Consider the following 13,011-nt stretch of genomic DNA (forward strand, 5'->3'; position numbering starts at 1 on the left):
AGGACTCCTCAACTTTGTTCCCAGCTCTGCCTAAAACATTGTACAGCAATGAGACAAACAGCCCAGGCAGTCTAAAATGGGCTTAGCAAGCACATGCCTGGCTGTGTAGTGTGGTGAAAAAAGGCAGGTAGCATATTGAGGTCCTGGGTTAAAGAATGTCTTGCTCAAATTAAAGATGCTAATTTTGGGAGAGGGACGTTACAGCTTGGATCATTTGCCTGCCTAGGAGACTCCTGTGGCTGTGAATGGGACGCTGTCAGGCAGATCCATTTGGCTCATGTGAATTAATGGGCCAAGAACAGCTATTGGTCATATATCCACATGCAAACTACTGAGTGAAAAACTGTTTTCTGCATTGGCAACTTGAAAATGAAAGCTCTCTGTTTAGCCACAGGCAATGCAGGGAACAGTTGGAGAAGGAGAGTGGGGATCAATCCCCTGTCTTTGCTTCCCTTTGCTTGTGCTTCTCCCAAGTAGGGCTCATGCATTTTGAGTTGCCACCTCTTGCCTACGGGGAATAGGGAGAGCAGCCAGCAACTCCTCACAGCCTCCAGTCCCTACTAATGCAGCACATCCACCAGCTGAGTACTAGGATCACTGCCATCATTATCATCCAGACCCTAATGTCTTGAGGAAGGGAGAATAAGGGCAGGAACCTCCCTAATGGTTTCACTGTATATTGAGCAGCACCAAAGCCCGGAAGCTCTGGGCCTACCAATTCCACGGGCATCTGAAGCTGGGGACTGCCATGATGTGCAGAGATATCCCAGATATTTCTGAGACCACCTGTCCTGGACACAGGGCAGTGCAGCTTCAGCTGCCCAGTGTGATCATATGATTATTTTTAACTATGAGGCAATCCCGTTTGTCTTTAGAGTGCGTGGTTTGCAAATGGCTATTGGTCCATGCTGCTCAGGCAGATTTCTCTTGCTTCCAGGACCCCAACTTTGGGTCCCAATCTTCCACTTGTAGAATAAAGAGTTCCCAAGCCCTGCGATGGGAGTTACTGCCCCCCAGCAAACTCTTCCTCTTTGCAAATGTTGGCTGTGAACTTCTCTCCAGCCACGGTGGAGGAAATGGAGGACATCTACCTCCATAAAGGATGACCTGACTCTACCAAGACTTTGAGGCTGGGAGCATAAGCCTGAGCTTGTCCTTCTTGTGCTTTTTTAATTGTTTGTTTTGTTGTCTGCTCTGACAGGAGATCGATGACTGCCTCATCCAGGCAAAAGACCGGAGCTACGATGCCCTTGTGCACTTCGGGAAGCGGGGGCTGAACGTCGCAGCCACGGCAGCCGTCATGGCAGCTTCAAAGGTAATGGTGTAGGTCAGGATGGTGGCTGATTAACATCTCATCTGCATCCATTGCCAGCAGCAGCCACAGGGGGAGGATGGTGGGGGTAGGGATTCTCTCACTGATTTTGTATAGTGACCTATAATTTGTGTAGTGGCAGGAAAGAGGATGAAGTTCATGAAGACAAAAAGTTCTTCTGTGAGGCATACACGTAACATAACAGGTGTATAATTCTCTGCAGAGATGTTTATGGAAGAGTGAATGGGAAGTGCCAGTAGTTGCTTTTGGAGGATGAGTAGATATTGGAAGGGGGGGGGGGGGTTTCATCTGAAGGGGTGTATCCTGTACTCTCTTCCTGGCTTAGAGTCAAAACCAGAAAATAGCTGTTATCTGTTGTTCCTTTTCTTGCATAAAAGCTGCAAGGACTTGATAACTGCATTTTGTGGTCCTGCCCTCTGGCCATGGGCTATCATGGCTTAGAGTCGATGTGCACAGTGTGTTTTGGGGGTGAGGCTTGGCTACAACACGTGTTGCAAAAGGATAGTTAGAAACATATGGACAAGGAGGGTACTGGTAGTAGGAAAAACATGAGAATGGGAGTTGAAGGAAGATATTTTCCTCTGCCAAATGCTTTTCCTATGACCTCAGGCACATCACTTTAGTATGTCTTGGCCTTACTTTTTGTAAAAATGCATAATGCATCCTTGGGAGGCCAAATACCATAAAGTCTATAAAGCCTGTTGAGTGCAAGGTGCTACAGAATTGGGGAGTCCAAGGGGTGTGCCATGCTCATGGGATCACAAGGATATGCAAAACCCAAAAATTGCCTCCCTTTTCCCTGCCTAGCATTGTGCAGACTATGTTGTCAGGCCTGTCTTCTCCTGAACTGTTGTTCTTCAGTAGAGAGGCTCTTCTAACCCAGGGACTGTGAGATAATCCAAATCTGGACTGAAACCTGGGATAAACGTGGAGCTAGGGCAGTGCATATTTCAAATGCCCAATGAAATAACATTTTTGTGATGCCTTCAGGACACTTAACACTTTTGCTGCTGCCATGTAAGCCTGAAGAAGTCACACTGGGGACATAAATAGGCTCTAGGAATGCCAGTTTTGCAGCACTGCCTTTGCTCTGAGCCCCTTCCTACAAGGTGCTGCAGACTGTCTGTGCTAGAGCTGTTTTTAGGACACAGTGAGAAACTATGTGTGAATCCCAGAGGAATTCTGGCTCCTGTCTAGGTAGCTCCTGAATATGAGAAGCTCAACAGTAACCCAAACCCACAGTGCCAACCTGTTCCTCCATCAGGACTGCAACAGTGTCTGCATCAGCTGTTCAACTGGAGTGAACAGTCAGCAGCAGTTTTCCTTCCCACTCTTCCACTTTTCTGGTGTTTTTCTGAATAATCTCTCTGCCTTCAAATGTGGCTCCAGTGGCAATGGGGGAAAGAGGGAAGAGTCTCCATGGTACAAGGAAGCTGTTGTTTTTCATAGTTGATGAAACTCCCCATTCAGTGGTGGAAGAAGACAACTCAGTGACTCGTGGTATTGTTGTGTTGCACATCTGCCAACACAACTTGAGAGAAAACTGTTAAGATACTGCAACCTGTAAATAGGCCAGAAGAGTCTGTCCTGCACACTACTTTGGGGAGGGGAAAATGATTTGTTAATAAGATTGAGAAGTTGTTATTGAATAGATTGATTTTTACAACAAAGCAAGGACTGTTCAAGTATTTCCTTCAGCCTTGACATTTAAATTACTCTGGATATGTGAGGAAAAATAGGACCCCTGGCTTCCTTCACTACTTTGGCTAGTGGCCTCCAGCAAGTTGTTTGTTTCTGTGTGCCTCAGGGTGCAGATCCAACAGAGTGTGAGCCAATCTGACAGCTCTCCTCCTCCAAAATGGAGTAATGCTCCAGCTCCCAGTGTGCACCAGCACTCTGGACCTCCTCAGGTTATCCCTAATCTATCAGAAAGTTAATCCTGAGAGAAAAAGAAAAGGATATGTTGTTTTGAGCCCACAAATGTATCTCAAGTGCCTGAGCCAGCATAAGGAAAAGGATTGAGCTGCATGGTGAGGAGCATGGCCAGAGGAAAGGAAAGCAAGATCATCCCTTCATGGTCTTGGGAAGCAGATGGATTAGCTGTGCTGGTCATGGAACTACACCCCAATCCATTCCCAGTGTAATATCCAGGAATGGTTAAAGCAGCTTGTGTCCCTTGCCCTTCTGAGACGGAATGTGCCGCTGTTCTGGCAGGGAGAGCTGCCTGGTGTGAGTTACAGCCTGGTGTGCTGCAGTGCAGAACTGCTGAGCTGGGGTTCCCTCAGGTGTTCAGGATGTGATTGGGTGGGTGTGGATGTGTCTCCGTGTAGCTGGCCCTGCTGCTGTGGAGGGAGTTGTTTCCCAGAGAGGAGCGATACAGCAGGCAGGGGTGGGAACAGTTTCTGTTGCCCTGGTTTTCAGCTGCTGTCAACTACAGGTCAGCGCCCTTACTCGCTCACTTGAGAAGGTATAACTGAGCCAGATTATCCTGTGTGAGAGAAGTTTAAATGACTAATTATCTGGAAAACACTTTGAGCAGACAGATGCCAGACCAGACTGCGGTGCTGTCCGTAGGGGGAAGTTTCCAGGGAGGGAGGAAAGAGAATACTATTTCTAAGGCTTACCGTGGCTTTCCCAATGCCAAGGTTTAAGGGTATCCAGCCAGTCTGTGATAACTGTTGAGTGTAGATGGGAAAGGCAGCCGTTCATTCGGTTTCAGCCTTTAAAGGATTGTGTTAAATTTGGAACCTACAGAGATGATGATTTATTCAGAAGCTCTGAGCTTCTGCAGCTTCCACGGAAAACATGGCTTTTACCAGCAAGTGAATGTGAGGATTATTTACTGCTTCACTTGGATTACTGGGCAAGGAAAAGATGCTTTTGTATGCAGAAATAGACCCTCAGACTTTGCAAACCAACATCATGCAGTGGCAATACACAGTGAGCTGCTGGGCTGAAAAGGGACTCTGTACAGATCTGTTTTCAGTAAATGAGCTGAAATCTAAAGGCTCCTCTACCTGGAGAACATGACTCACACTGTGCATAGCCCTGTCCTCTCCTTTCTGTCTGAGCTGTGATCCATTATGGTCTTTTGTCTTTCATGATAAGATCTTTGGGCAAGACCCATCTCTTAATTCTTTTTATCCATCATATTGTTTTTATCCATTCTTTTTGTCCATCATATTTTTTTATCCATTCTGTTTATCCATCATCTTTTTATTCGTGCAGCACAATGTGTCTGGCTCTCTGATTACCATTTGTGTGTGACAGGCTGCTGCTTACATATTTACTGCAGGCTAAGATGCTGCAAGCTGTGCACAGCCACAACTTCCTTATCTCTGATTCCCTGGCCCTTTCCTTTTTTTATCTTAAATATCCTATGGTTTCAGTTAGCCAGCTGCAGGCTTGTCCTTTCCCCTCCTCCTGCTCCCTTCCCCTGCTCTGTTTTGTTTTGAAGCCACAGTAGTGCTAACGCTGGCACAAACCTATGCCAGTTCATTTTACAGGCTAAGGAGCTGTCAGTGTCCCAAGCACCCCGAGTCTGCCCAGCTGGCTCACTTGGGTGTTTTCTCTCCCTCTGGAGAGTCTATTTTTGATGCTCACTAGGCAAACAGAACGTTGGATATCTGGTCTTATTACCCCTGCTAGGTACTCAACACAGATCTTTTCCCTGCCCCCAGCAGCTCACATCCCCACCAAGGAGCACAATCTCATTTGGAGCTCTAATCCTGTCCTCATCACTTGATGATTCTGTCACATGTAGTGGCTTCAAGTGGGTCAGTCCTAAGTGGTAGGATTAAATGACCAGGCAGTAAATCCTGCTGCTCTTTGTGTGTTTTCAATTAGTTTCAGCTAATTCAGCCATTTCCATTCCTGAAGAAGCCCTGGGCACTGACAACCACTGTTTTCCAGCTCACCTTCGTGGGGAGAAGAGGTGCAAGAAAGGAGCTTGCTTTTGGGTCACAGCAGAAGGGGAACAGTAGCAGCAGAGTTTTTACAGCCCCAGTTGTGGGGCAGCTGCAAAGCCTTGGCCAGGCAGTGCATCCATCAGATGGATCCTGGGCATAAGTGGGCTTTTCATTGCCATCAGTCAGGTTTCAGTGTAAGCAGCTGGGACACACTTGGCTGCAGCAAGGAGAGGCACCAAAGGCTTGGAGGCAGCACCAGCCTTCTCCAGTGCACCTGTATGTACTCCCTTGCTGTCACCACACTCCCAGCACTTATCCTCACCTGTCACCTTGAGCCTCCTACCCCTTTGCCATGTCCCCAGTCCCCAACTCTTCTATCCCTGCTGGCCTTCCCAGAGGCTGCCCAGCTCTGCCATTGCCTCCTTTTTTTCTACAGCCCACACTTCACCAGTTTTATACTCTTCCCAGCTCTCTCATTCTCTCTTTCAAGCTCCTGGGTATCCCAGATCCTGTTTGGATTATTATTCCCCACCCTTTACAAACCAATTCTGCCAAACAGTCCAACATCTTTCCCCACCTGAGGACAAATCCTGCTCCCAACCACTTAACCATCCCCAAGTTGCAGCCTCAACTCTGCTTTTCAAAGGAGATCTGGAGAAAACATCCCACTGCCAACAGATCAGTGTACTTCAGAAGTTTCTGATAATGTACCTTCCCCTGCCTTTTTCCTGTCCTGCTGTGGGTAAGGTGGCAGAGCACCTGATGCTGTGGCCCATTGCGTGCCCGCTTTTACGCAGGGGAGCGGGGCACAGCGTGGTGCTGGCAGTGGGCACAGAGCCTTGGCAGGAGAAGATAAATGAGGTGGAGGGAGCAGGCACGCATGACTGGTGTCAGTGAAAAGCCCATTTGTGCCTAATAAGTCTGAGAAACAGTCCGGGAGCCTTTCATGCTGTGGTGCTGTCAGAGCCAGCAGTTGTGCCACGTAGCGCTAAAAGGAGCAGGCACGCAGACAAGCAGGAGCGTTTCAGGGTGTGCAGCCACCTCCTTAACTAATGCTCAGGAGTGCAGCCTCAGCAGTTCCCAGACCACCTGTCTGGGCTGGCATTTCTATTCTATTCATTCCTATTTCCGCCTTTGGACTCACCTTCCCCTGGAGGGTTATAGCTTCATTACCTTAGGGCCCCTTAGCCCAGGGAATTTATCAGGAAGTTTTTCAGTACATTTGCTGCTTTTTAAACCAGGACACTGGGAGGGAAGTGCTGGTGATGATTTAGGTTTTATCCTCTTTAGACAAGCAGCATCTTCTAATTAATTTCTAGTATCTGGCTGGTGTAGCCAGTGCAATTGCCTGAAAATCAATATTTATATCCCTAATTTACCATGCGATTTTAGATCTTTTTACTGTGGGAACTGGGAGAAAAATACTTGTGTGGGAGAGACACGCTGCCTTTTGTGGCATAACAGTGGAGAACTGGACTTTACTTGAATTGGGAAAGAGGAAGACAGGGGATGGGGACCATCCTTTCCCTTAAGATGCTTGATAAAGCCTCTTTGTAATGATTAGATCCCCCTGCTCAGAGGGAGAGTGCTCCTTTGCTGAGCAAACATATGGAAGCACAGTTCTGGCCAATCTGCTTAGCACCATATCTGCGATGGCCACATCATGTGCCCTGATCAGTAACGTGGCCTAGAGCTGCAGAGGTCAGGAGTTATTTAGAGTTCACTGTCTGAGAAGCCTTTGGGGACACATTACTGTTATCTCAGAGGGGCTGAGCTTGTTGCTTTTGAAAGTAGCTTCTTTTAAAGGATCTCCATTTGGGATCCAAAATCAAAGATCTTGGAGCCATGTTACACCAGTAAAGAGGAACAACAAATGGTTTTCTTAAAACATATGGTAGCATGCCACTGATTACAGTATTTTGTGAAGTATTCTTTTCATGTGTGATGCATCTTTTATTCAGAAGTCTTTAAAATTTGTTTTTCACAAATCTATAGAATCCCAATGCTGTTTGAGTTACAATCCACGTAACTCTTTCCAGTTTCTCTTTCACGTTGGCTGTTTGGTTGGTGTCTCCAACAAGAAAACAAGGGTCACTGAATGCACAGGGCAGCAGAACCAAAAAATAAATTTGTACAGAGAGACTAGTGCAGGAGAAAAAATAACAAAGAGTTCCCTGGAGAGGAAATGAACTGCACAAACAAAAAGGGTGGATGAAATTACGTTTCCACCATCAATATTAACGTCAGCTGGTTTCCCTTTGAGTCTTTTTACTGTCTGACATTTCCAAACAGGTAGCTCTTCCAGACTAGGCATGGCACGCAGGCCCTGGCCATAAATAAGGACATTGCTTGGAGGATATTTGTGTTCATATGGTGGCAGAAGCAGTTTACTCCTTCACTCGTGCCTGTGCTCAGACCGTAAAGCTGATGGTTTTGCTCAGGGCCTGCCTGCAGGCAGACACAAGGAAGCTTCTGTGTGCAAACTCCTGCTCACTGCTGTGAGCAATTCCCCACTGTCACCCTACTGCTCAGGAGAACTGTCAGTCACCAGGACTAAAATGACTGCCACGTGTCCCTCACGTAATCCTGAGCTTGAATTAGCCATTAGGCCTGACACTGGGGATTTCTCCAGTGGGAAGCATCAATCAAGTGCAAGGAGTGGAGTAGCAGCCCGTTCTGTTTATAATTTGCTTTACTCTTTAAATAAAAACACATGTTAGGTGACACCTTGTCAGCTGGGGTTATGGGGTGGTTTCTCCATCTCTCTGGGAAAGCTGAGGAAGGGAGAACCTACGTTCAGAGGTGTAGTCCACAGGTGGGTGTCCCTGCTTTTTATGTGTACGTGAGTCCCTGCACATGGTGCCCAGTGTCATGCTCATGTCTCACCTCGATTACTTATGCTTCAAATAGATCTTATTCTCAAAGCTTTTATGTGTGTTGCCACAATGGCTCTCTTTTTTCCCTTGCTAGGTCTCTCAGCTACTCCATTTACACTTGTATTTGGACCAGAAAAAAGGGCAGGTAATCTGCTGAGTGTTTTTACTAACCTCTAACTAATGTCTGCTCCCCGTTAGACTAGTTGTTAGACTAGTTGTTAGATTAGCTTGAGCTGTTTTCAGCTGAGATTGGTCAGAGGCCAAATGCCGGCTGCTCTGCTTCCAGTGGGTAGATCCTGCGTGCTGAGCTTTAAAAGCTTGTCCTTGATCTCATCAGCAAATTGCCTTCCAAGTCCTCTGCTGGCAGTCGAAGAGACTCCAGCAGCCAGGCAGGGAGCTTTTACATGGAACATTCATTTAACTGGGGTGCTTACTGCCTCATTGGCCAAGCTGCTGTGTTTGCTGTTGTGTTCTCACTAATGGATGAAGGGAGCCTCTCTCCCTCTGCTGTGATCCCTGTGAGGATGGTTGGGGCTGCAGTGGAGCTGTTGAAGCCAGGGTCTCTGACCAGTGTGGTTGGGGCAGTCCTGCTGACACCATAGGCATTACTGCTGTCCTGGGAACATGCACTACACCTTGTAGTGGACACTGGCAGGATGGAGGCTGCAGCATGCATGCAGACATCTGTGGAGGAGAACTACTAACCACAGTCACAGCAAAAAGCGAGGAGAACATTAACAGATTGAGTATTGTGCTGGAAGTGTGCTGAGTGTGACTTAGTGTTCCGTTGCTTGTTCATTAACTGCTGATCCTAAGATGCAAAAGGCCAGGAGGTGCCATCCTGCATTAACACTGATTGTGTTAAAAGCTTCTCTTCTGTGACTTGGCAGTTTTGGGTTCCTGATTTGTCATGCTCTGTTGTAGTTTCCACAGCTGCAAAATGGAATTTGTAGGTATTAGAGGTGTTTTGAAGCCTAAATAATGTGTACAGAATTCTTTCAAATTTTCAGACTGAAGGAATGATAAAATCTAGACACGGTTATTTGTTTGTATTTAGATCATATTTAATGGGACTGTTACATAAATTTCAGATTTTTAAATTACGTGCTTAATTTTATTTACTTTAGCTTTAGCTACCTACATATGTTAAGTATTCATAATGAATAATTCCATTGAATGCAAACCCAGTTTTTCCCAGACTCCTAAATGCACCTCCCTCTAAGAAGTTTTAGTTCAAATGTGAATGCAGAGACTGATTATAAACTGACAGTTCCAGCTCTTGCTGATGGAGTACCTTTTACAGTGCTTGTCACAATGCAGATGTCAGATTTTTGAAAGAATTTCTGATCCTTCCAGGCAAGTATTGGTTGCATCAATATTTGTGCTCTGGACCCAGAGAGGTTGATGTTTTTTTCTGGAGATGATGATGGTGATGTCTGCAACATGAAGAGGAAGGCAGAGTACAGGTTGCTGGCTTTGGAAGTTCAGTGTTTTAATACTGTTTTGTCCTGCTCTTTAAAGCAAAAAGGAGAGAATGTGAGTGAGGAAGGAATGTCTATATTACAGCTGTCATTTTGACCAAATCAGGCAGATATACTTAAATTAGTTTTAGTTTAATTACTATGCCACATGGATGGGAGCTTTAACATCACTTGGAATCATAAATGAGCTTCTGCAGCTTGTTTTGATGGCCAGTGCCCTCACACTGTTGGTGCAGTCATGAATCTAAATAAGGTTGATACCAAGTGATAGCAGTGACTGGGCAGTGATATTACCATGTCCTTTTAGTATTTGTCTTTTATTCAGTAGCACTGAACCCTGGCTCTTCCCTGTAAAAGGAGAACTTATGAGGTTGGTAGATCCTGGGGGAAGAAGAGGCAAAGGAAGCCTGAAGAGCTTCGTTTTCAGTTTGTGCTGCACCTTCACCTATGGGCAAGATCAGATGAATTTGGAGGCAGATACACCATAGTGATTGGGGAACAGAGAGACACTGGTTCCCACCTGTAGCCACCAAAATCTCAGCATCTAGCAAATTCACTGTCTGTAAAATCAAAAGTGCCATGCCCACAGGGATGCTCCATGTCTTAAGAGAAACTGGATGAGATAGTAGTTGAGTCTAGGCAGGGAGTCTTGTGCCCAAGGAAGTTAAGGCTCAGTTTTCCAGCACTGCTTCATGCTTGTGTCCTCTAAAGTCCCCAGAACACAGGTACCACACTGCCAGCACAGTCATCCTGATGATTGTTGGTGTTCAGTGAGGAAGAGAGAGAGGTGGTGTCATCCTTAGTCCCACAGCCCTCCCAGTCACAATTTTCAGAAGGCTGTGTAATAACATCGAGCTGTTTTGCTGTTGACACAGTGAAATGGTGTTACTACAGCTGCTGTCATGATATTACTGCTGACATGCTCTCTAGGATAAAACTAGCCCAGATCTGTGTGGATGTGCTGCAAACATGCCTCTGGCCTGTAGCGTAGGCATAGCTTCAGGACCTGGATCCTCTCTCTGTGCTGAAATTCCTGGGATATCTCTCATGTCTGTAGCAGTTGGAAGAGCATCTGCATGACTATGGCCACAACAGTAAACAAAAATCCCCCAAACAGGTGCTCTTCATCTTCCACATGATTGTTTTAATGAAACACAACCTGAATCATGTGCTGTGCTAACTCTATTCTGTTGAGAAATAAAGCTATTAACTTGTTATTTTCTTTTGCTAATAAATGATAAGTCTTTTTGTGGAATAATAAGCATTACATCTGGATAAAGTCTTTATTTCTAAAACATAGCAGTGCAAACCCTCAGCATGCTGGCTTTTCAAATGTCTGTGATTTCATATACAACAGCTGCTTATGTGGCAGGGAAATAAAGGCTGGTAAACATTATTTTCCATTTTACTCCGAAACCATCCTGATTCTGTGGTAATTTCTGTCATGTTTCTATTTGAGGTCAAGTAAAAATGTGGTAACTGGGAAAAAAAATTGTGAGTGTTATACTCTGCTCTAGGAGCAATAAAATCAAGTCTATCCCTACAAAGGTACAGAAATTGGAAAGAAAATGAATGGAACCCTGCAGGTTTTCACAGGTGTTCAGTGCCTTCACTTAGCCCAGGCCTTTGCTGTTCTTGCCATTTCTGATATTTGGACAAATTGTTTCATAGAGTGGTAGGAACAGTAAGAGTAATATTTTGCTATTACCTGTTTTATAAACAATCTTTATTTTTGCTGTTAGAAACTCAGGTTAAACTAAAGCAAAGATTAAGAAAAGGCAATTTTAATTCTTTTTTCCTGGAGAAAGTCAAAATTGTTTAGCTCAGCTGGTTCAGTCTGTACTCAAGGCTCTGCATTACACGCTGATGTAACAGACCCACAGATGACAGGAACATATCAGGCCCTTGTTTCAAAGCTCTCTCTTTGATCATTCTATGCCTCTATATCACAAGGTGCAGTGCAAGAATATAAACACATCATCTTCATTTTCAGTGTGTTAACGTCTTCTTCCCTGCCAGATTGGTCTGACATGAATCTCGTCTCTAACCTGACTCATGTCCACATACAAAAATTGCTGGCTGGAATGAAATGGAATTTGAGTTAGCTGGCTGAGCAGAGCAGCTGGGGGGAGGTTAAAAGCCTGCTGACACTTGAGCTGGGGCTGAGGGAGGAATACAGCACTCAAGTTACAGTAGCTCATCAGTTGCTAACCCTCTGGCTTTGCTGGCCCAGTCATTCTGCAATAGCAAAATATTATTTAATGGTCAGCTTGCTCTCAGCTTGCTTTCACTGGAGACCTGTCTGTTGTAATCAGGCTGCAGGGTAGGATATCTTGTGTTGGCTTTGAATCAGTCACTGAGAATAGGGTGTCTGTGTAGGAATTCAGTGCAAGCTCCAAAACCCATCCAGAACTGCACTGAGCTCTGGGCAGCTGAGATCTCACCCAGCTGACCAGCCATGCAAGGCAACTACAGTTACCAGCCCAGTAGCATTTACAGAGTAGATGTACCTTACACTGGCCCAAGAGGATTAACTGGAGATGCCTCTTGGAGTGAGAACATACCCCAAGAGTGTCTCAGCCACTGGCAGGAGTAGTCAAAATTCAGGCATCAGCTCTTGTGCCAGGTTGGAGAATGCAATGGCAGAGGTGAGAGTTTAGCAAAGCATAAGTTCTCAGGACTCCACTGCCATTCATATAAAATCAGCAACATAATATGTCTTGGTATATAAGCAAAGAAGCTCCACTCATTTAAAATACTTAAAAAAGTTGAATAGGCTAGTGGGAAAGAGCAAAGTAAGTCTGCTGCTTCTCTGTAACAGGCTGCAGGAAAGCTAAATCTGGAGCTGAGAAGGAAGTTTGAACCTATTTTTCTTGTACAAAAAGCTTCAGGCTGAAAAGATGGGAGATTACTGGTCTGTCATTTTTCTTGAATGTTAGAAGTGCAGACTGTCACAGTGATTGTAGTTATAAGTGCCTGATGCCCTCTCTACTTACACACCCTAAAAGTAAGGTGCTAAGGAATTTGTATGAGGTAGAGACACTGATTTTCCTTTGCTGTGCATGCAGAATTTCTGAAGTGGTGTTGATAAATCAGTAAGTAAATTATTGCATTTCCTTCCCAATGGATCAATGCCAGTATGTAGGGGACAGGTAGTGTTGCCTAACAACTTTAGCAAAGAATGTGTCCAGTCCTACCTTCGGTTGTAGATATTCAAGGTAAGTCCTTTGTCTCTGCCAGGCCAGCACCAGAGTGAACTCTCCACTGGCCTTGACCTGCACACTGGGTCAGGATACTCAAAAGTGCAGCCCAGAAGGGAGCAGTGATATGTTCTGGTCCAGCCCCAGCCTAAGTCCTATGGCAGTGGTCAGGCTGTGCTGCTTGGACAAGTACAAGTCTAGATGAAAGTGGCC

At 45.5% G+C, this 13,011-nt stretch overlaps 1 protein-coding gene across 5 annotated transcripts in view; it reads left to right on the top strand.

Annotated features, from left to right (window-relative positions):
* Positions 1–13,011, top strand: part of REEP1 (receptor accessory protein 1) — a 67,298-nt gene that overhangs the window by 32,386 nt on the left and 21,901 nt on the right. For 4 of the 5 annotated variants that reach the window (XR_007203680.1, XM_048303894.1, XM_048303893.1 and 1 more), the window contains exons 5-6: positions 1,202–1,315; positions 8,212–8,262. Coding sequence is in view for 4 of the 5 variants with exons in the window: in XM_048303894.1 (XP_048159851.1) it covers positions 1,202–1,315; positions 8,212–8,262 (165 nt within the window). In the remaining variant the exon portion in view is untranslated. The remainder of the gene's footprint in view (positions 1–1,201; positions 1,316–8,211; positions 8,263–13,011) is intronic. The other variant, XM_048303892.1, reaches the window with a different exon arrangement.

Source organism: Corvus hawaiiensis, chromosome 5 (genome assembly GCF_020740725.1).
Source record: "Corvus hawaiiensis isolate bCorHaw1 chromosome 5, bCorHaw1.pri.cur, whole genome shotgun sequence".
In the NCBI taxonomy this organism is placed as follows: Eukaryota; Metazoa; Chordata; class Aves; order Passeriformes; family Corvidae; genus Corvus; species Corvus hawaiiensis.